This window comes from Thalassophryne amazonica, chromosome 19 (genome assembly GCF_902500255.1).
Source record: "Thalassophryne amazonica chromosome 19, fThaAma1.1, whole genome shotgun sequence".
Classification (NCBI taxonomy): Eukaryota; Metazoa; Chordata; class Actinopteri; order Batrachoidiformes; family Batrachoididae; genus Thalassophryne; species Thalassophryne amazonica.
In genome coordinates this window covers 48,539,024-48,562,898 of record NC_047121.1, presented here as the reverse complement: position 1 = coordinate 48,562,898, position 23,875 = coordinate 48,539,024, and the positions used below count along the sequence as shown (strand labels likewise).

General features: G+C 41.6%; 1 protein-coding gene across 1 annotated transcript; it reads right to left on the bottom strand.

The window, feature by feature from the left end:
• Positions 1-1,535: 1,535 nt before the first annotated feature.
• e2f2 (E2F transcription factor 2) lies at positions 1,536-23,368 on the bottom strand. Its single transcript, XM_034159585.1, is given in 8 exon segments — positions 1,536-1,959; positions 2,221-2,419; positions 3,754-3,868; positions 3,970-4,131; positions 6,650-6,869; positions 7,091-7,190; positions 22,753-22,979; positions 22,982-23,368. Coding segments are annotated over 8 exon segments (1,305 nt in total). The 5' UTR covers positions 22,995-23,368; the 3' UTR covers positions 1,536-1,690.
• Positions 23,369-23,875: the final 507 nt, after the last annotated feature.

The window sequence follows — 23,875 nt, the reverse complement described above, 5'->3', positions numbered from 1 at the left end:
TAAAAGGATTTTTAAACTCTTAAAAAAATGGTGTCTAACCAGATCCTTACTCTGGATGGCATTATCCTGACCTCTAGTAATACTGTGAGAAATCTTGGAGTCATTTTTGATCAGGATATGTCATTCAATGCGCATATTAAACAAATATGTAAGACTGCTTTTTTGCATTTACGCAATATCTCTAAAATTAGAAAGGTCTTGTCTCAGAGTGATGCTGAAAAACTAATTCATGCATTTATTTCCTCTAGGCTGGACTATTGTAATTCATTATTATCAGGTTGTCTTAAAAGTTCCCTGAAAATCCTTCAGTTAATTCAAAATGCTGCAGCTAGAGTACTAACGGGGACTAGAAGGAGAGAGCATATCTCACCCATATTGGCCTCTCTTCATTGGCTTCCTGTTAATTCTAGAATAGAATTTAAAATTCTTCTTCTTACTTATAAGGTTTTGAATAATCAGGTCCCATCTTATCTTAGGGACCTCATAGTACCATATCACCCCAACAGACTGCAGGCTTACTTGTAGTTCCTAGGGTTTGTAAGAGTAGAATGGGAGGCAGAGCCTTCAGCTTTCAGGCTCCTCTCCTGTGGAACCAGCTCCCAATTCAGATCAGGGAGACAGACACCCTCTCTACTTTTAAGATTAGGCTTAAAACTTTCCTTTTTGCTAAAGCTTATAGTTAGGGCTGGATCAGGTGACCCTGAACCATCCCTTAGTTATGCTGCTATAGACTTAGACTGCTGGGGGGTTCCCATGATGCACTGAGTGTTTCTTTCTCTTTTTGCTCTGTATGCACCACTCTGCTTTTAATCATTAGTGACTGATCTCTGCTCCCCTCCACAGCATGTCTTTTTCCTGGTTCTCTCCCTCAGCCCCAACCAGTCCCAGCAGAAGACTGCCCCTCCCTGAGCCTGGTTCTGCTGGAGGTTTCTTCCTGTTAAAAGGGAGTTTTTCCTTCCCACTGTCGCCAAGTGCTTGCTCACAGGGGGTTATTTTGACCGTTGGGGTTTTTACGTCATTATTGTATGGCCTTGCCTTACAATATAAAGTGCCTTGGGGCAACTGTTTGTTGTGATTTGGCGCTATATAAATAAAATTGATTGATTGATTTCTCAGAGACTAAACAGTTGTCTTGGGTAAGTACAGCACTGACGGGCTTGATTGCCAACAATGTTTTCACATAAAGGTTGTAAAAATTAAGCCCATCTTTTCAGGTGTCTAATATCAACTTTCAATATACGTTTGAAGCTGTTGCAGACTCGCTCCCCTTAGTGGAGGTAGAAGGGACTAAAGCCTAAAAGCAAATACGGTTCCTGATTGTTCTCCAGTGGTGGCAGTTAAAGCTGACAAGGCTGCCCCCTACAGGCCAAAGAGTGGCACAAATATTAAGACTTTGGAAACAAGGAAAAGAAAATTCCTGAGTTGACGCATTGTAAAAGCTGCCCCCCCCCCCAAAAAAAAACCCACAGTGACAGAACAAAGTTTGCATTTGTGTGACATGACAAACTTTATATCTCTGTGATGACATGTTTAAAAAAGAAAATACAAACCAGAATAAAGTAAATCCTCCATTGACTTCCTGACAGGTAAAACTGCAGTGATGACTTCCTAGTGTGATATTTCCATATGCAAGGAAGGAACCGAGTTAACCATTCCTTCTTTCCTATAAAATTCCTCCTTCATCCGTACCTCAGCTCGTCAACAGATCTCCCAAATCGTAGGTGTCAAAAAAATCTGACACACACTCTCCGTCCTCCAGGCCCCAGAGGTAATCGTTGTGGTCCAAAGATGGAGAAAAGCTGACAAAATGGGCACCAGAGTCAGCCGCGAAGGAGGCGCTGGGAAGCTGGTCCTCGGTGATCTGGAGCAGGCTGGGGGGCAAACCCAGCAGGCCGTCCACGTCCAGCAGGGACGAAGGCGCGGCGGAAGAGGCGGTCGGAGTCGTCGTAGACGGGTTGGCTACAGAGCAGAGAGGACGGAGTTAACGGTCAGGCGTCGATGTTTAAGCGGAAACACAGTGACCGCGTTGTATCTGAACATTAAAAGATTTCAGATGGCCCAAAATACTGCTGCAAAACTTTGAACTACAACTAAGAAATTTGGCGTCTTTACACCAACAACTTCCTGTACAGGTCAGACCGGACTTCCTGGTTTCATTAACAGCTACAACTGCCCTGTGACGTATGGTCACACCTCACGATCCCAGAACGCCCGGCTTACGTTCCACAGGCTCCTCTTTAACGGTGAAGCTCAGTGGCGCTGCGGTGGAAGCCGAGGGCAGATCGACAGGCTGAGGCTCCTCCTTCACAGGGGTGGAGCCACTTTTAACGGGACTAGCATCTTCAAGGCCTTCCTCTGGACACAGGTAGACTTCTATGGGACCATTTTTGCTCTTCAAATAGATCTGTAATAAACCCTGCTGCAAAGACATCAAAACACACTTAACACAGAAACACACAGAGGGTTCAACGCCCCCCCTACCCCACCCCTACCCACCGAAAATCTATGACATTCAACATATTCAACTACCTACTGGAGATTTCCTCTTTGGATGAACTACGGTCTCATAAACGAGGTCTCTCATTTGGATCCCACCATTATTTTGTTACATATACCTAAGATTTGTAATTTTCAGCACATTTTTGCCTTGCTTCTATTTTAAAATGTTGCAAACAATATTGTAGATTCAATCAACAAATTGAGCTTCATGCCAAAATGATTTGTCTTAAAGTGATGTCAGGAGAACATAATCCAAGCATTTGATACAGGCATCGATAGAAAAAAAAACAAACAAACAAAAAAAAACAAACAAACATATATAGTCTTGTTTTGGCTTTGCAAATGTGAGAATTTGGCAATTTTGTTTTTTTGATCAAATAAATAATAATAATAACAAGACAGAAAATTTGTATTTGGGACATTTGAACAGAAAAAAATAAGACGCTTGGAAATGACCAACCTGATCTCGTGCCAAGTTCGTGATGGTGAAATGCACGACTTTTTCACGACAGTATCACAAAATTTGCAGTGATGGTCAAAGTGAAGGTTGAAAATAGTGAATGAAACGGGATCAAATCACAAAAATGTGGCGCATTTCATAATGGTATCATGAAGGGGAAAAAAAAAAAAAAAAAAAAAAGGTTGAAACTGGTCTGAAATGCCACATTGGATGCTGAGAAACTGATGGATATTTTTTTTTTGTTCTTATTTTGTGCATCACTGAGTGGCTTATTTTCACTCTTATCAATAATTTAAAATAAAAACCCCAACAATAATAACAGAAACAACTAATAGCAATAATGACGATAATAATAATAATGCTAGGCAGCACGGTGTCTTAGTGGTTAGCACTGTTGCCTCGCAGAAAGAAGGTCATGGGATCGATTCCCAACTGGGTCCTTTCTGTGTGGAGTTTGCATGTTCTCCCCATGTTTGCGTGAGTTCCCTGCAGGTGCTTCAGCTTCCTGTGCAGGTTGGGTGGACTAGAAAATTTAAATTGTCCGTAGATGTTTGTGCAGGTGTGAATGTGTTTGTCTATATGTGGCCCTGCAGCAGACTGGCGTCCTGACCAGGGTGAACCCCGCCTCACACCCTATGACTGCTGAGATAGACTCCAGTCATCCTGTGACCCTTGATTGTAGCAATCAGGTGTTGAAATGAATGAATAAAAATAAAAAAAAATAAAAATAAAAAAAAATACAGAAATAATCAAAAAAGGGAGCGGCAGCAGTTCACAGACAGGCGTCTTCTCACCCCTGCAGAATCTGGCACCTCCAGTTTGGTCTCAGCCGGGGCTTTGACGGCGATGACCGTCTGGTTTTTGAAAGTGGCGACAGACCGGATGTCCTGGTACGTTACATATCCTAACGTACGATGTGGAGTCAAGGGCGCCAACAGCAGAACAGCAGAATTTAATACACACGTTTGCACGTTGGGTTTGAGAGCGTGCGCGCGGCTGTGTAAGGATATGTCTGACTGTCTTTGTATTCAGTCAGCTGTTTGAGCTGTGTGCTGCTGGAGTGGATCAGTTCGTCCAGACAGTGCTCTGCTCTTTCCAGATCCACCAACTCGTTCCTCAGCGCGCACGCCTTCTCTCCTCTGCCCGGACCTCCCTCAAACATATCTCCAACTCTAAAAGAAAAAACAAACAAACACAAAATCTGTACTGGCTGCCACACACAGGTGGAAAGATCAACATCATTATAAAGATGAGGCAACCTATATCAATATGCGGCAGTGCCTCCAAACAGCCACAAGGTGGCAGGAAAGATAATGCTGAGCAAGCCTGTCCTGAAGAAATACTCCAGAGTCAAGAGCAATGTGAGATTTCTGACATCTGCCAAGGGTTGACAAGGACTCCAAATAACAGATATGTGATTCCCATCGTGACTTTACCTGGATACAGATTCCACAACACAGTGCAATAACTGCATATTGATCCAAAATGGTCCGACTGATCGAGATGTTGCAATCTGACATTTAATTCACAAGGTGAAACAAAATATTGTCTTCCTGATCTTGATTTTACATCGTGATGTTGTATCCGTGAAATAGTTTTGACATAATCCTTAAAAGTCTACAAAGTGAAATCCTGATCCAGAATCCGGATCCCCTCCAAAATTTAATGGAGTCTTCCATGGCCGAACATCTATCTGTGGTGACAAATTTGTCAAAATCTGTGCAGTAGTTTTGATGTAATCCTGCTTAAAGACAGACAGACAAATAAATAAATAAACGCAGATGATTTTATTACGTCCTTGGCAAACGTAAAAATGCAAAAAACAAAACAAAACAAAAATTGTTCATTTGGCGGCCAATAATGATGTTGGTTCTCTTCTAGTGATTTCTGAGACTAGTGTGTTGGGTATATCACGTTAAACTGCTTGATGAACTCGTGTTTTCGCCTCTTTGCTTTGGACCACTGGTTCTGGTGTTCATCCCCAGATTCTGTATCATGAAGTGGATGAGTCAACTTACCCAAGGATCCTCCAAAGACGCCTACTACCAAAGACATCTAGTCATAATTTTAGATCAATCATTAGTGACTGAGACAGATTGAACAGACTGTACAACTCCTGTTTGATTCCATGGCCTCATATCTGTCTGTGGTACAAATTTTACTCCCATTTTATTTATCACCAATGTACTTTTTACTTTCACTTTTGATACTCTGTGTGCTGCTATACAATGCTGTTGGAACCTCAATTTCCCTGAGGGTGTCTTCCCAAGGGAACAATAAAGTTTTATCTAATCTAATCTATATATACAGCACTTTGAGATTCTATGGAATGTAAAGTGCATTACAAATAAAATGTATTATTATTATTATGTATTTATACGTGTCCAAGACTCACACCCATACAGTAATGCTGCGTTTACACATAGGCAGGACGCGTTCCAAATGTCATATTTGCATCATTCTTGGCACATTCCTGACATTCTTAACGTGACTTAACGCATCTGAATAGGTTTCTTAATGGTGCGTGTTGGTGCGTGATATTTGTGATTTTCGTGGAGCATGTTTTTGGCTGTCAAAAAAACCTTCCAGGAATGTCACACACCACCTTCATTTTGCCTCATGTAGTGGAGGCTGCAACTGAGTGTGTTGATCCGTCTTGATTAATAGAGTGTGAGAGGGTTCTTCTCTGACGTGCGCACAATTAAACCCTGCTGCACCACATTCAGTTTCATTACTGCAGTATTGAAGGACAGTGACGCCACATCAGCTAAAAGTCCAGTTCCAATGTTCATCAGTACGCTCCTGCAGGTGTTCCACCTGCTGCTGCTGGGCCTGATGTTTGGGAAAATGAGCGAGACAAGCGCTGCGTGGAGCCAGACATCTGGCTCTCTCCGTCTCCTCCTCCTCTGTGCGCCACTCCATGGCACAGAGCCCAACTAAGCATGCAGTCACAAAATTCTTCTGCTGTGGATTAATCTAGATTTTGAGGAGCAAACTGGAGAAATCTGAATTGCTCAGATTGAATGAATTTGTGTGTGTGGAGACAATTTTGCTTCATTCACAACATGACAGAACATAATGCTGTTGTGCGCTATTGCGCGTAACAGCGTGGAACATTATTCTTGACCGTGTGTAATGGTTCCTGATATTTCGCCAACAACACGTGCCATTAATTGTAATGCGTGGTAACAGGTTGCAGCAGTTCCTGAGGACACCTGATGCCTCTGCCCCAAATCATCACATTTGTGATCAGTGGCCAAGAATGTGTACCTCGTGGCATTTGTGACCTGTCGTCGTTGTAAACGCAGCATAAGACAGGAAGCACAGGGACCCTGAAGAAAGGGACCTTTGTTCTTCTGTGAACCCCTCTGTCCAGAGACCTCACGATTCCATAAGCTCTTCCCAGACATCTCCTGATCTCAAAACCCGAGGACATAGAGACATGAAGGTCACTGCTGAGATAAGTGAACATTTCTACAAGTTCAACACTTTCACCGCATGCATCTTTGATGGAAGTCACTGAAACCCTTGATCCAGGACAATTATAAACCTAGACGAAGATAGCGTAGTCATCTGCTCTTTACCATTCATCAACTGCTTTGCACTTAACAGCAACTTAAACACAGCGATCCATGAAAACAACCAGGAAGAAATCCATCAATAAAACACGTTTTATATTTTTATACTCACAACCACTGGATGTTGTTTTTGGATTTCTTTCTGATGAGCTGGACTCCCTCCAAGACATTGGTGATGTCATAGATGCGCCTCTTCTGGACCTCAAGAACTTCCGTGGCCCAGTTAAGGTCCAGAACTCCATCAGGAGAGTCAGCAATCAGACCCACAAACTTTTTGGTCAGCAGGCCCAGCGAAGTGTCGTACCGCGTCCGTTCACCCGGAGATTTTGGTGCTGAGAACAAAGATGCAAATCAAAGCACGTGGCACTTACACATGGTTGAAGACAGACCCCAGTGGACCTTGTTCATGTCTGAATGGGGACTTGAACCTATGAGCTTCTGCTCACGAACCTTAGGAGGCCACTTCCCCACCAAATATGAAGGTTTCAGGCACCCCTGATGGACCTGTAGTCTCTAACCCCAACACCCCTCTGATCCACCCTGCCATACTCACTTCTTGGACTTGGTATCCTGGCTGTGATGCTGCATTTTCCTTTTGGTGTGTGGAACTCTGGGAGGTAAAGAGGGTCCTCTAGATCCAACTTTCTTTTAGCCTAGAGAGAAGAGTTTATATACATATAAAATAACTGGTAGATTGATCCACAAAGACACAATATCCAGTACGAATAACTGTCAATTCTTCCCTGTGCCAGGCGCAATCTTTCTTCTGACATACTAAAGAAAATACCTAAAGATACATTTTTCACACAATTGACAAAATTTACTGTATTATAATCTATTTATTATAAAGTGCCTTTATTTCTGTCAGATATCACAAAATTATAGCTTTTTTTTGTTGGGAAAGTATTTATTTTGTGGAATTGAAGGCAAATACAGTAGTGTTCAGAATAATAGTAGTGCTATGTGACTAAAAAGATTAATCCAGGTTTTGAGTATATTTCTTATTGTTACATGGGAAACAAGGTACCAGTAGATTCAGTAGATTCTCACAAATCCAACAAGACCAAGCATTCATGATATGCACACTCTTAAGGCTATGAAATTGCGGTATTAGTAAGAAAAAAAAAAAAAAAAAAAAGAGTAGAAAAGGGGGTGTTCACAATAATAATAGCATCTGCTGTTGACGCTACAAACTCAAAACTATTATGTTCAAACTGCTTTTTTTTTTTAGCAATCCTGTGAATCACTAAACTAGTATTTAGTTGTATAACCACAGTTTTTCATGATTTCTTCATATCTACGAGGCATTAATTTTGTTGGTTTGGAACCAAGATTTTGCTCATTTACTAGTGTGCTTGGGGTCATTGTCTTGTTGAAACACCCATTTCAAAGGCATGTCCTCTTCAGCATAAAGCAACATGACCTCTTCAAGTATTTTGACATATCCAAACTGATCCATGATACCTGGTATGCGATATATAGGCCCAACACCATAGTAGGAGAAACATGCCCATATCATGATGCTTGCACCACCATGCTTCACTGTCTTCACTGTGAACTGTGGCTTGAATTCAGTTTGGGGGTCATCTCACAAACTGTCTGCGGCCCTTGGACCCAAAAAGAACAGTTTTACTCTCATCAGTCCACAAAATATTCCTCCATTTCTCTTTAGGGCAGTTGATGTGTTCTTTGGCAAATTGTAACCTCTTCTGCACGTCTTATTTAACAGAGGGACTTTGCGGGGGATTCGTGCAAATAAATTAGCTTCACACAGGTGTCTTCTAACTGTCACAGCACTTACAGGTAACTCCAGACTGTCTTTGATCATCCTGCAGCTGATCAATGGGTGAGCCTTTGCCATTCTGATTATTCTTCTATCCATTTTGATGGTTGTTTTCCGTTTTCTTCCATACGTCTCTTTTTTTTTTGTCCATTTTAAAGCATTGGAGATCATTGTAGATGAACAGCCTATAATTTTTTGCACCTGTGTATAAGTTTTCCCCTCTCCAATCAACTTTTTAATCAAACTACGCTGTTCTTCTGTACAATGTCTTGAACGTCCCATTTTCCTCAGGCTTTCAAAGAGCAAATCATGTTCAACAGGTGCTGGCTTCATCCTTAAATAGGGGACACCTGATTCACACCTGTTTGTTCCAGAAAATTGACAAACTCACTGACTGACACTACTATTATTGTGAACACCCCCTTTTCTACTTTTTTTTTTACTAATAGCCCAATTTCATAGCCTTAAGAGTGTGCATATCATGAATGCTTGGTCTTGTTGGATTTGTGAGAATCTACTGAATCTACTGGTACCTTGTTTCCCATGTAACAATAAGAAATATACTCAAAACCTGGATTCATCTTTTTAGTCACATAGCACTACTATTATTCTGAACACTACTGTATAGTGAGTTCAATCCATGAGATTTTGCAGATGACATGATGGAAGCACATACAAGTTCACGATGCATTTGATGGAAAGTGGGAACTCTGAAATTATGGCAAATCTAATAAATTTAAAATGTTAGTATTCCTACTGGCACAGGTTTTATGCCTGACAAGTCCATATTACATGGAGAAATATGGCAGGAGTGGGATTTGAACCCAGATCCTTCTGCACTGAAACACTAACCACTTCGCCACCAATCAACATGCAAATTGACTTACTTTTCTACAGTAATTACTTACTTTTCTCTATTTTAACTCATGTGGCTCAAATCCATGAATTATTTACTTCAGAAGAAGCAGATTTTGATCATACTGCCAACATAATAATGTGAATAATTTATTTAAATTCTAAAGAATAAAATTATAGTAATGCTGGAAAAAAAAATCTGACTTACATCGTAAAAAAATCTAGAGACAACACCTTTAACAGTTATACTAAATGTTTATGTTAAATCCAGGCCACCCGGTGGGCTGCGACCTCAGTGCTGCCAAATGTGTTAAATAGGAGGATGCTGGAAAGTGTTGTTGTGTAAATGTGCCAACAGCCCTCAAGTGCACAAACAAAGAACCTCAAACTACTTGAAGATGAGTGACCACGAGCTTGTGTTTACTCAAGAAAAGGGTGCGATCGCCTGCAACACGCTGCCTGCAAAACGACAGGAAATCTCTGGAATCAGTCGATGGAATTAATCTCACCACGCCCTCTCAAGCCTCCATAGTTCTTTGTTGCTTTCGACTACCACTTTTGAAGCAACTTTCTCACATGGAACTTGTCGCATTTACAGAAAATCAACTCAGCAGCGGCAGAGATTTGACATTATCACATGAGATTTCATCACACAGGATGTCTGCAGTATTCTTTTCCTGTTTCAGATGAGCCAGTATAGTGGAACTAAATCCTGTCAGAACCTGGAACAAGCCCGATGATAATGAGAGCCCATCCAAAATGTGTTAGACCGAAATGAGACACTTTGACCATTGTTCCATATTCTTATCATGTTGGTGCTTCTTCTCACTGCATCCAGCATTAACATGCTGCACAAACACTGTCAGGGCCAGACAGATTCAAAGGAAGTCCATTTGTAACTTCTTCATATGACTATCAAGGGTCCTGGGGCTTCCTGTTTTACTGTATGGTTGTGAGACTTGGACACTAACCAGTCACCAACATCAATGACTGCATGTCTTTGGTATCAGGTCTCCTTGGAAGATCCTTGGGTACCACTGGAGTGACTGTGTCAGATGAACAGTTACATCAGAGGACTAAGACGAGAAGCATCACTTGTATTGTAAACTTGTATTGGCTATACAATTAAGGCCATGCGGTGGATTTCTTTAAGGGTGATCCAGCACGCTGCTGCCTCAGTGTTGAGAACCTGAGTGGCTGGGGAAGGCCAAGGGAACCCCATGTTCTTCCTGGCTACAGCAGAAAAAAAAGGGGTAATTGGGAGGGGTGAGAGATGGGCTGTTGTTTGGATGGTTTCATTCAAGAACCAAAGTAGTTCCATAGTGTGATGGATGTGGTAACATGTGGCACTGGCGCATTCTGCCAGACCTGAGATCTGACCTTATATTGTGAGACAGTAGGTTTGTGCCATATCATGCCAGTCATGGTAATACTGGTATTACCTTTTATGTGACTACAAAAACTGTCAAATAGCCAGGTTTCCATTACAGACTAGGAGAGTAGCAAGATGGCCTTTGTGTACTTGGCAAGCTGTCCGCTTTACATTTCACTGGTTGTTTGAGTGTGTTTTTCTTTGGTTGACAAGGATTGTTGCCAAGTATCCTACAGGAGTTGTTAATTGGTGTTATACTGGTGGTCTAATTTCCTGCTTTTAAACTCAGATAAAACTGAAGTTATTGTTCTTGGCCCCACAAATCTTAGAAACATGGTGTCTAACCAGATCCTTACTCTGGATGGCATTACCCTGACCTCTAGTAATACTGTGAGAAATCTTGGAGTCATTTTTGATCAGGATATGTCATTCAATGCGCATATTAAACAAATATGTAAGACTGCTTTTTTGCATTTACGCAATATCTCTAAAATTAGAAAGGTCTTGTCTCAGAGTGATGCTGAAAAACTAATTCATGCATTTATTTCCTCTAGGCTGGACTATTGTAATTCATTATTATCAGGTTGTCCTAAAAGTTCCCTGAAAAGTCTTCAGTTAATTCAAAATGCTGCAGCTAGAGTACTGACGGGGACTAGAAGGAGAGAGCATATCTCACCCATATTGGCCTCTCTTCATTGGCTTCCTGTTAATTCTAGAATAGAATTTAAAATTCTTCTTCTTACTTATAAGGTTTTGAATAATCAGGTCCCATCTTATCTTAGGGACCTCGTAGTACCATATCACCCCAATAGAGCGCTTCGCTCTCAGACTGCAGGCTTACTTGTAGTTCCTAGGGTTTGTAAGAGTAGAATGGGAGGCAGAGCCTTCAACTTTCAGGCTCCTCTCCTGTGGAACCAGCTCCCAATCCAGATCAGGGAGACAGACACCCTCTCTACTTTTAAGATTAGGCTTAAAACTTTCCTTTTTGCTAAAGCTTATAGTTAGGGCTGGATCGGGTGACCCTGAACCATCCCTTGGTTATGCTGCTATAGACTTAGACTGCTGGGGGGTTCCCATGATGCACTGTTTCTTTCTCTTTTTGCTCTGTATGCACCACTCTGCATTTAATCATTAGTGATTGATCTCTGCTCCCCTCCACAGCATGTCTTTTTCCTGGTTCTCTCCCTCAGCCCCAACCAGTCCCAGCAGAAGACTGCCCCTCCCTGGGCCTGGTTCTGCTGGAGGTTTCTTCCTGTTAAAAGGGAGTTTTTCCTTCCCACTGTAGCCAAGTGCTTGCTCACAGGGGGTCGTTTTGACCGTTGGGGTTTTACATAATTATTGTATGGCCTTGCCTTACAATATAAAGCGCCTTGGGGCAACTGTTTGTTGTGATTTGGCGCTATATAAAAAAAATTGATTGAATTGATTGATTTATGAAACCAGGCCCAAGTGCGGGAATCGGCAGGAAGAAATTTTCCACACATGACAAAAACTGTGAAACTAAAGAAGACAAAAACATTTTGCATTATATTGTTGGCCACCGTATCACTGCTGTGACTTGGACACCAGTTGTTGCTGCAGTAAATCCTGGATTACTAAGGACATGACGATCCGGCAACAGTGTACGCATGATGGGAAAGACACCTGTGTAAATGTGATTACTGACATCCCCAAGTGTATCTGCGCTGGCCTCCAACACATATACCAGTCTAGACTATAGAAATTCAGTTAAGAGTTTCTTTTGTCGGCTGCTCCAGTTAGGGGTCACCACAGCAGATCATCTCCGTCCATCTCACTCTGTCCTCAGCATCTTCCTCTGTCACACCAGCCACCTGCATGTCCTCCCTCAGGACATCCATAAACCTCCTCTTTGGCCTCCCCATTTTCCACCCGCCTGGTGGTTCCATCCTCAGCATCCTTCTCCCTATATACCCCAAAATCCTCCTTGATTATTTTCTTGGTTGGTTGTCAGGTCCATAAAAATGTCAAAAAATAGCATTCAATATTCACATTTAAGAAACTGAAATCAAAGAATTTAGATATTCAAGAGAGAAAAGAAGACTAAAAATGATTAATCAATTATCAAGATACTTGTCAATGAATTTAATAGTTGATTAATCATTGCAGCTCTACCCTGCACATGTCCAAACCACCTCAATCTAACCTCTCTGGAATAGTCTCCAAAGTCTCCTACCTGAACTGTCCCTCAGATATGCTCATTCCTAATCATGAAAAATAATATAATCTTCTACATCTGTTGAATAGATCCTAAAACCCAACAAAACAGGCTCCTTCTACATTCTTGTGACCTTGTTTGTGCTGTCTCTTGTTATTTCAGCAGAGGTTTATTTGGTGGAAATGTACAGATGGGATCTACAGGAAACAGCAGCAGTGTACGTCATCCTCCTTCACATAACTTCATCATTGGTAAGAAGACCAAAGTGTGCAGTTAAAGTTGCAGCGTCAACGCGTTTAAAGCCTGGATGTTTACACGCCTGTAGGCAGCAACCGTTTCAGCCCACAGCTGTACGGGTTTGCTCGGGTGCTCTCTTTATTTTTGCATGGAGGGTTTCTCGGGTGAGTCAACCCTGAAGCCCCGTCTCAAGTTCACTCAAACATTTAGACACCAGAGAGAAACAGAGGTCGAAGGTTAAACCATTTGAAGATAAAATACTTAATTGTTACACTAAATTGTAAAGTGATCAGAACCAAAACAGCCTTGAATGTCATGAAAAAGTAATTAGAAAAGAAAAAAATGTGATAAAACAGACTTGAGTTTATAACTTCAAATTCTTTTGAAAAGAGTTTACAGTTTCTGGTGGGGGGGCGACGACTACTACTACTACTACCAAGCATGCACACTACTTTGAAAAAGTCACCCCCGCATTACAAAAAGTCAGTTACTCTATGGATTCGTGCTAACGCCACGAAAATGGGGCGCTTTTCGTGATGGGGGCATGAATTCATTTTGTGACAGAGGCATGAAATGTGGGGTCATGGGGGGGGATCAAGGGGGTTAGGGTTAGGAGAAGGGGGAAGACTATCAATGGTAAAATAAAATAAAAAACGGCATCAAGACAAGTGCCCCATTTTTGTGATGGGGCACCAAAAAAAAAAAAATGTGCGACTGGGTTGGATATATACATACACACCCACACCCACACACACACATCCCCTGTCTGTGTGCGGCAGAGGCCATCTACTTTTAACGTGCTGTTCACAAGAAAGCACAGCTGACTTTTCCTGCTCACACCACAACTCTGCACCAATATTTACACAGTTATGATTTGAAAAACAAACTCACAGTGACAATAAATCTGTATTTTAATCCACCAATCCAGAAAAAAACAAAACAAAAAGACACTTTTTCATTATATTCTCAAGAAATAAACATATGGGTCTCAAAAAGAAAGTCACAAGCATGTACACAAAGTGTATAAGTGTATATAAATGTAATTGCTAACCTACCTATAATAAATACAGATAATAATGATCATGTACAATATGGTGCAGATCTGGACCAGATAATCATCTCAATCCAGTAGTTCAGAATATTTTATTATAGTTGAGATGCTCTTCACTAACACGGTGTTTTGCTGTTTTTAGACGAGCGTCACAATCATGTCTAACACGGTTCAACCTTGGCAAACTGATGCACGAGTTCTATCAAGTGGTAGTCACCATGTTCTTCCTTTCATAAAACTCTCAGACTGAATTTACAAAAAACCTGAAATACACAATACCCTTGGCAGAAGTACGAACGTTAAAGATGGACACTTGTTCACACAGGAAGACATAGAAATAAATGTTTAATCATCTACACTCATGTTGGTGTTTTATCTCTGGAAGAACCTCACCCTGCCCGTCTGAAGTTACACCCAACAACTGCACGCCTGCTCCTCACCATCACTGAGACCTCCAGAGACACACAATCATGTGACACACTTCTACACTTCGAGTCAGTCTAAGGCTGCTTAAACTGATGCAGATACTCGGGTACAAGATATCTAGATTAGATTAGACAGAACTTCACTGATCCCTTGGGAAGACTCCCTCAGGGAAACTGAGGTTCCAGCAGCATTGTATAGCAGCACACAGAGTATCAAAAGTGAAAGGAAAAAAGAAAACCATTTACAATATACAACCCCTGGCAAAAATTATGGAATCACCGGCCTCAGAGGATGTTCATTCAGTTGTTTAATTTTGTAGAAAAAAAGCAGATCACAGACATGACACAAAACTAAAGTCATTTCAAATGGCAACTTTCTGGCTTTAAGAAACACTATAAGAAATCAAGAAAAAAAGATTGTGGCAGTCAGTAACGGTTACTTTTTTAGACCAAGCAGAGGAAAAAAAAATATGGAATCACTCAATTCTGAGGAAACAATTATGGAATCACCCTGTAAATTTTCATCCCCAAAACTAACACCTGCATCAAATCAGATCTGCTCATTGACATTGACCCTATGCCATGACATTGACCCTATGTGTCTTTTTGCAAGGAATGTTTTTGCAGTTTTTGCTCTATGGCAAGATGCTTTATCATCTTGAAAAATGATTTCATCATCCCCAAACATCCTTTCAATTGTCCAAAATATCAACATAAACTTGTGCATTTATTGATGATGTAATAACAGCCATCTCCCCAGTGCCTTTACCTGACATGCAGCCCCATATCATCAATGACTGTGGAAATTTACATGTTCTCTTCAGGCAGTCATCTTTATAAATCTCATTGGAAAGGCACCAAACAAAAGTTCCAGCATCATCACCTTGCCCAATGCAGATTCGAGATTCATCACTGAATATGACTTTCATCCAGTCATCCACAGTCCACAATTGCTTTTCCTTAACCCATTGTAACCTTGTTTTTTTCTGTTTAGGTGTTAATGATGCTTTTCGTTTAGCTTTTCTGTATGTAAATCCCATTTCCTTTAGGCGGTTTCTTACAGTTCGGTCACAGACGTTGACTCCAGTTTCCTCCCATTCGTTCCTCATTTGTTTTGTTGTACATTTTTCGATTTTTGAGACATATTGCTTTAAGTTTTCTGTCTTGACGCTTTGATGTCTTCCTTGGTCTACCAGTATGTTTGCCTTTAACAACCTTCCCATGTTGTTTGTATTTGGTCCAGAGTTTAGACACAGCTGACTGTGAACAACCAACATCTTTTGCAACATTGCATGATGATTTACTCTCTTTTAAGAGTTTGATAATCCTCTCCTTTGTTTCAATTGACATCTCTCGTGTTGGAGCCATGATTCATGTCAGTCCACTTGGTGCAACAGCTCTCCAAGGTGTGTTCACTCCTTTTTAGATGCAGACTAACGAGCAGATCTGATATTAGTTTTGTGGATGAAAATTTACAGGGTGATTCCATAATTTATTCCTCAGAATTGAGTGATTCCATATTTTTTTCCTCTGCTTGGTCTAAAAAAGTAACCGTTACTGACTGCCACAATCTTTTTTTCTTGATTTCTTATAGTGTTTCTTAAAGCCAGAAAGTTGCTATTTGAAATGACTTTAGTTTTGTGTCATGTCTGTGATCTGCTTTTTTTCTACAAAATTAAACAACTGAATGAACATCCTCCGAGGCCGGTGATTCCATAATTTTTGCCAGGGGTTGTAAATACCAGACATACTGATAAATACTGGTTTTCTGGCTACTACTACTACTACTACTACTACTACTACAACAACTTGACTCAAAAACAACTGGACTTCATGTTCAGTCTTCATCTACATGATCACCCTTCAGGGTGACTATTTAGGGGAGAGGCAAAAAAGCCCCAAGGTCATTTGGGTCAACAAGGGAACGGATGTTCATGTTGTTCCGTAGAGTCATTAAGATGAAGCTGGTGCCAACATAGTCTTTGGCAGGGCTCCGCTTGAGGAACGTGTGAAGTGTCATTAATCATTCTGGTGAGGGATGAAAGGACACCATTGTATGTTGTGGAAAGATGGGGCCTAAAGGTTTTTACTTCTGCACTGCTCCATGTTTCCTTTCGTCTCAGCAGACGGGTGCGTGATTGCTTGCCGTTACAGATCTATATTGCCATAGGGTAGCTGTGTGACATACAGCAGCACAAAAACATAGAAGAAACCCTGAAGTGGGTCCCAGATGGTAACCACCCAGGCAGACAACTCGTCCATCCCCACCTCTCAAAATTAGCCATCTGTCAACCACAGTCAAGTGACATACAGGCGTCTCCTTTGCCGCAGTTCATTCTAGCTTTTTGGTTTCTGCTCTATTCTCTGTCCAAGGTCAATCTTCTGATGAAGAGGCGACCCATTGGCGATAGGGACCTGGGATTTCCTGTTCTGTACGCTGCCACCGCATTTTGGAGTTTCTCATACCCTTCTGTAAATCTGTCCGATCCTCAGAGACCCTTCCAAGACTGGGACATGTGAGATCTATGGGAGAAGTATGGAAATCCAGAGCATGCTGAGGACTTCTAGAAGCATCATATGGACTAATTCCTGATCACAGCCCACTTACTGGGATTGTGCTCTTCACCGCTTGGATGTCTTTTGAACCACTAGTCATTGCAACCACTGGACTCTATATGTATATGGTATTTGTCATTGGTAATGTGGCCAAATTAGATGATCAGTCACCCCACTGACTCTGGTCTGCTTGAGGTTTCTTCCTGTAATCAAAAGAAGGCCTGAGGGAGTTTTTCGACCTGCTGTGGTGACCCCGACTGAAATAAGGTAAATGCCAAAGGGACTTACTTTACTGTTGCCAAGGTGCTTGCTCAGAGTGTAGGTAAGGTCAGACCTTACTCGTGTGAAGCGCCTTGGGGCGACATGTTGTGATTTGGTGCTATATAAATAAACTGAACTGAATGTGTTTAAGTCTCACAGCGAAAAGAAGTCCACAAACCATAAAGACAGGATTGTATCTGAGTGGAGGTGAAGCAGACACTTCTTCCTTCTCTCTCAGCATGCAGTTGGTGTGATTTTATAATAACACATATGTTGAAATGAGTGGCCACTAAGGCCTTTGCTAATAGTCTTGAGAAAACATTTATTGCAGCCTTTCTTGGTTTTGAATTTTTATTTCACTCCAGCTCAACCTTTGCACTCAGATTTGTGCAAAAATGCTTCATTACTTCTTGAGTAATCCTGCTATCACACCAATAAACAGGCACACGTGAACATATAACCTCCTAAACTGTGGTAATAATTAATACTTTACTCCACAGTGCAGAGTTTGACCTGTAAGACAATAATAACTTACATTATTGTGGACACAAAGTGAAACAGAACGAGCAAGTATTATCAGAGCATGTTCATACCTGTTGGCTGCAGTAGCTGATTTCCAAGCTTGATATATGGATGACGGTTGACCCCCAGAGTTGCTTTTATAGGGTGTGTTTTGGGAAAGGTCAAACTCAGTGGGGTCAAAGATCAAAATTTTGATTTTTACTCTGCTATCCACCAAATCTGGCACACATAGTATGTAGGTGAGTTCTGTTATTGTCTACATGAGATCACATTTACCGATCGCTGGGGTGAGGATCATTGGGGAAAAAGGTAAAAATTTACATTTTTCACTCCAATTTACACCAAACTTGGCACACATTGGGAGGCGAGTCCCAGAATGGTCTATCCACCAAACATGGCAAGCATATATAAGTGAGTTCTGATATCATCTACTTGAGATCAAATTTACCGATCACTGGGGTCGATATTGTTGGGGAAAAAGTCAAAATTTACGTTTTTCACTCCAATTTACACCAAACTTGGCACACATATCTGGAGGTGAGTTTCAGAATGGTCTAGTCATCAAATCTGGCATGCATATGTAGGCGAGTTCTGATATTATCTACTTGAGATCAAATTTAACAGTCGCTGGGGACGATATCATTGGGGAAAAATATCAAAATTTACATTTTTCACTCCGATTTACACCAAACTTGGCAGGCACACATCTGGAGGTGAGTTCCAGAATTGTCAGACATTAAATTTGCCAAAGGTCAATCACAAACCAAGGCAATGTGTGCCTGTAGTCCTGCTCCTCACAGTTGTTCTAGCTGATTTCTACCAAACTTCATGTCAATGAAGGTTGACCCAAAAATTGCCCTTAAATAATTAATTTTGGCAAACATGAAGGATTTTGGTTTTCAACCCGATTTGAACTGAATATTGCACACACTTAGGTGGATTCCAGAATTGCCCAGGTAAGGTCAACCAAAGGTCAATCTTTTGGGTTAAGGGCAAGGTCATAGGAGTTAGATGTCAAACTAATATCACCCTCTTGTCTTCTTTGGGTACATTTACAGAGTACTGTCAACATCATCAGCCCATCACCCTAAACTGACATATTTTCTGACTATAATTTAGGTTTTGTTCAGCTGCTACTGAAAGTCCCTGTAAAGAAATGCAAGGAAGTGTCATAATTGTGGAAATTTGACAGCTGTAAACGCCTCTGTGTAATTTCAAAAGGTCATCACTTCTTTCCCTTCACATGTTGGTGACATAATCAGATTTTTTTGAAAGTAATAACTGCACCCATTATCACAGCCGGTTTAAAGTCCTGTGACAAAACAAAACGTCTTTCTGCAAGTCCAGAAGCAAAAACATTCGGCTTTTTATCAGAAGTCCATATTCTGATGACTGTGCAGAAGAAACAATCAGCCGACATCCCAGGCATGATTTGACACCGAGCCATTAGAGGCAAATGATCTCATTAAAATGAACTGCTGCTTCACATTATAGACCTGCTGTTTTATTACATTGTGCCGTGTGGCTGCACTTCACAACCAAGTACTGTGCACAATAAGTGGATGTGGCAGCTAGAAGAGCAACAACCAACTTTGACAATTCACTAAATCTACAACCCAAAACCAACAGGTTCAGGCGTGGAATATGAATGGGATGCCAACTTTAAACAATCCTTAGGGTTCCATCACACTAAGCACAAATGAGCAGGAAACAAGCCAAATCAGTCAGAATGGGGAAAAAAGCCAAACTTCGAGGTGCAGTCGGGAGGGACAGACTCAGACAGCTGTGTACGAATGCCGGTCAGCTACTTAGAATGTGGACGGACCCCGCCTCGACTGATTTGTCTGCAGTTCAAATGTAGTTGGAACACAGTACGAATACTCAGAATGCAGTAAGAATAACAAGAATGCACTCGAATGCCGTATGGTGCGGTCCGATCTCCACCCAAAGTCTGGATGGAAGGCAAGCATGGGGAGGGGCGTAGCAGATCGATGTTCTGCTATCTTCTGAAGACCTGCCATGTCTTCCTGCTGGATGTCGGATGATATCCAACCTGTGAACATGTAGACCAGGGTCCTCTGACAATCACATAACTGCAGTGCATGTAACCGTGTGTTCAGAGTACTATGGCCATCAGGACACCGGCATGCACACCCATAACCGTTATTACCGCTGCAGCCACTGGTAATAGCCACCAGTCCGTGGTGAAACACAGTAAACACATAATCAGGGGATCCTGAATGACACAGATCAGTACAAACATGCCTAATCCAGAAGGGAGGTAAGGCAGGTCCTGACAGTAAAGCATTACACAGCAGCCACACGCCCCCCGGTGCTCTCACTCTCGCTCTCTCACCAGGAAATCAACTCTGTAGCGTACAGTGGGGTGGCCAGTGCAGCAATCAGATGAGATGACCACACAATGGTTCATGCATGTGTCCTGCCAATCAGTGAATGCTTCACATGACGGACTGTTTGGACTGTGCGATCACATGTTACATACCCTGATGGGCAGCGGGGCATCCCGCTGTCCGGCGCATGTTGTGCTGCTGGGCAGCGCGTCATATGGGATATATATTTTGAGGTGGATGATGCATGTGCCGTTGGCACTTGGTTGATGTCACCATCACATGACGCTCCCAGGATAGACAGGGATTTGACCACATATTTATATTGTGATGGCTTGGCGGAACAGTTGCATCAACCCTTCTACAGATGGTGTCAATGTCATAATATGTGTATTCGAGCTGCGACTCCCTGGTTAACTGCACTGTGGCACGGTCCACCAAGCCCCTGAAATGCATTGACTCGCCATGAGGGCACATCTGCTCATGGTGTTACAGCTATGATGATCATATTATTTCACATATACCGTATCTAACCATGGCAGGTAATGATAATATGTCTGTAATATATGGTTTATTATGGATACAACACCCGGTTCAGATGTTCGCGCTGCCCCGCAGCTCTGTGACGCATTGACTTACAGTGACACACAAATGTGTTGCTCATGTGCAACACATTTGTGGCAGTCGCACGACCGTGCCCGATTGTTTAGACTGCTCTGAGATTACTGTCTGATGTTTCCGAATGCACCTTGATACGCCTGGAATGTGGGTCGAATTTTCATTCGGCGGGGATTCGGCCTCATTCGGGCTCTAGTGTGACAGGCGTATAAAGTACAAGTAACCAGAGTACAGAGACCATGTCAAAGTCAGGCTTCACAGGACAGCACCCAAACCCACGTGTGTACACATCCCTTTAAAAGACACCAGTTGTCCAGTTATGACCTTTGGCCTCCAGGTTGCACCTGCCATTAAAAAAAAAAAAAAAACTCTCCAAACAGTTCAGCTGCAAAGTTCCTCTTTATGATATCTCAACATTTAGCCAAAAAATTATGAAAGGTACAGAATGAGCATAATGACATGCTTTTGAATGCAACTATCAGTTTAACAGATTAGTCTAGAAAATGTTAGAAAGGACTAACTTTGCTTGAAAAACACACACACACCTCTTAAAATCTTGGCATTTGAGAAACAGAAATGATAGAGTTTGTATCCCCCCCCCCCCCCCCGCCGTTGATATCCATGCATTTAATTTGCTGCAAGTAACACATATGAACATGTGTGTCAAAAACACTATATGGGACTTCTGAGTGAAGAAAAATGAGAAGAAGGAAAAAACAAAAAACAAGGTGTTCAGTCCCACCAAAAGAGGCAAACTGACACAGTCCTGCCTGAGTCTGCCACAGCAAACACACAAATGTATGACCTTCCCACTGTGGTAGCTACAGTCAGGCAGTGATTAATTATGAATTACACAAGGGTCAATAGTTTGTTTTTGTTTTTAATGCACTAATCATGCTGAAACACAGATCTCATCATAAGTATTCCATACAGCATTATCATCTACGAACCAATTATATGGAGTTATGGGGTGAAAACAGCAAAAATTGGTGACAAAAAGCCCAATTTTGATTTGTACAGGGGCTGTTCCTTTCTCATTCATAAAAAATTTAAGCAAATTATTGGGTTAGCTTATAGGATTTTAAAACATAACAGTCTGCACAATCTTTTACACTTAATTATCAATTATGTGGCAACACAGTTTGCAAGCGATAGGAAACAATCACAGAATTCAAGAAATGTTGACCTTGTTTGACCTTTCTTTGCAAAGCAAGTATTCGAAAAAGTTGAAATCCTTAAGTTTTTTTAAATGAACTGAACTACTAATTCAAACGACTCTTTTTTTAAACCAACACTGGATCGGCTTTCATTTCTGACCACTGTACAAACTGAAATCGGCCTTTGCCACATTTTTTAACCGCATCATTTTCAGCCATGTAGGTATAAACTCTGCCTTTATGGAAACTTTAGAATCAGTCAAATAATGTGGTATACTTTTCAAAATAATCTGAGATTTTTTTTTAAGTTGACCTCTGGTTGGTGTGGAATGGATAAAAAGTTTGGAAATTTGAGCAATACTTCTGCTTCCAGACCGCAGGTTTGTGCACTTCTGGAAGCAGAATTCCAGAATGGTCCGGGTCTGATTCTGGAATATTTTCCATTAAATTTGGTTTCTTCAAACCTTTCTCACACATTTTAACTAAATAAAATAATAATCCTGAAAACTAACTTTAACCATTCCTCGACTTTGGGCAGCTATGTGTTCTGAGTGCTCATCTAGTTTCAAATTGATGTAGTTTTATTATTATTTAGATTTCAAAATAAGATCATGGGAGCTGAAACAAAAGAGGCTGAGATGCTGCTGTGGCTTAATCTCTCACTGTGGGTGTCACTCACCCTTTTCACAGGAGAGGAGCCTCAAACATGATCCGAGGCACCCCTCCTTCAAACCCCACGCACCCCCACATCGTCTCCAGCTGGACTGCAGGGGTAAAAGATGTCACACAGACAGACACACACACACACACACACACACACACTGAACACTAAAACACACAGTTTGGTTCTTTACCGGCAGCCGACCGCAGGGCGATCTGATGGCTTTGGCCTCGGGTCCGTGGGGGGTTGAGTACAGGCTGTGGGCTCTTTGTTCCGCAGGAACGGCCTTGAAATATCCAACCGGTACCGCGCCGATCAGCGGGCTGGACAGCCCGGTGCAGAGGAGGTCCGTCTTCACGCCTCCGGTGGACAAAAGCTTGACCTTCTGCTGAGCGCAGGGCGGCGCCGGGGAGACGCCTTCGGCATCCGCATCATGATCCCGATCCGGACCTCAGAGACTCTACTGCAGCGCAGAAAGACGCGAATCAAATAAAAGAAAGAACCCAGAAGAACTCATACAGCTGTTAAATCACACGCGCGTGCACAAAACGTGCGATCCACGCGTGTTTGCAGCCTGCTGTTCTTTGTCCGGTAACACAGCTGACCTGATTAATTAAAATGAAGAAAACGTCCAAGATATTACAGATCGGTTCCTGTAACTCTTCAGGTCTTACTGAGAACAAGCTCCGAGTTTAGATTTTTCAGTGACTCTGTCAGACAAAAGCAGAAACCAAACCGGTTCGTGGCTCCTGTCCGTCCGGTTCAGAGCTGAGGTCTCCATAAAAGAAGAAGAGCTTTTCGCGCGAAACTTCGTCCCGCGAAATTCAGATCTCCCGCGGTTAGAACTGCTCTCTAATTGGCTTACGACACGTTCGGCTTGTCTTGTTAGCATAAAACAGTTGTAAATGGGCGGGGATTGTCTTCTTAAAGAGACAGTAGCCTCATTGTGGAACAACGTGTTCTTTATGACCACAAAGAAGTTTGTTTTTTAAATATAACGAAAAGGTCACGTCTGTTCTTATAAGTTTATACAGTCAGACAGTTGTGACTTTGAAAAACACGTCTCCAGTGTTTGACAAATATAACCTTACTATAGCAGCTTACAACATAATAAGATCTGACAAAGTGGAGCAAAATAAATTTAATTTCATTAAAAATGATGCAACTGCCACAGTAATGATATAGATAGATAGATAGATATCAGTATTTTATACATTAATAACTATATTATTATATTGTTAGTAAATGATATACAATAAATTTTAAAATATTATGTAAAAGGGGGAAAGTAGAAAAAATGTTGTGCTATATATATA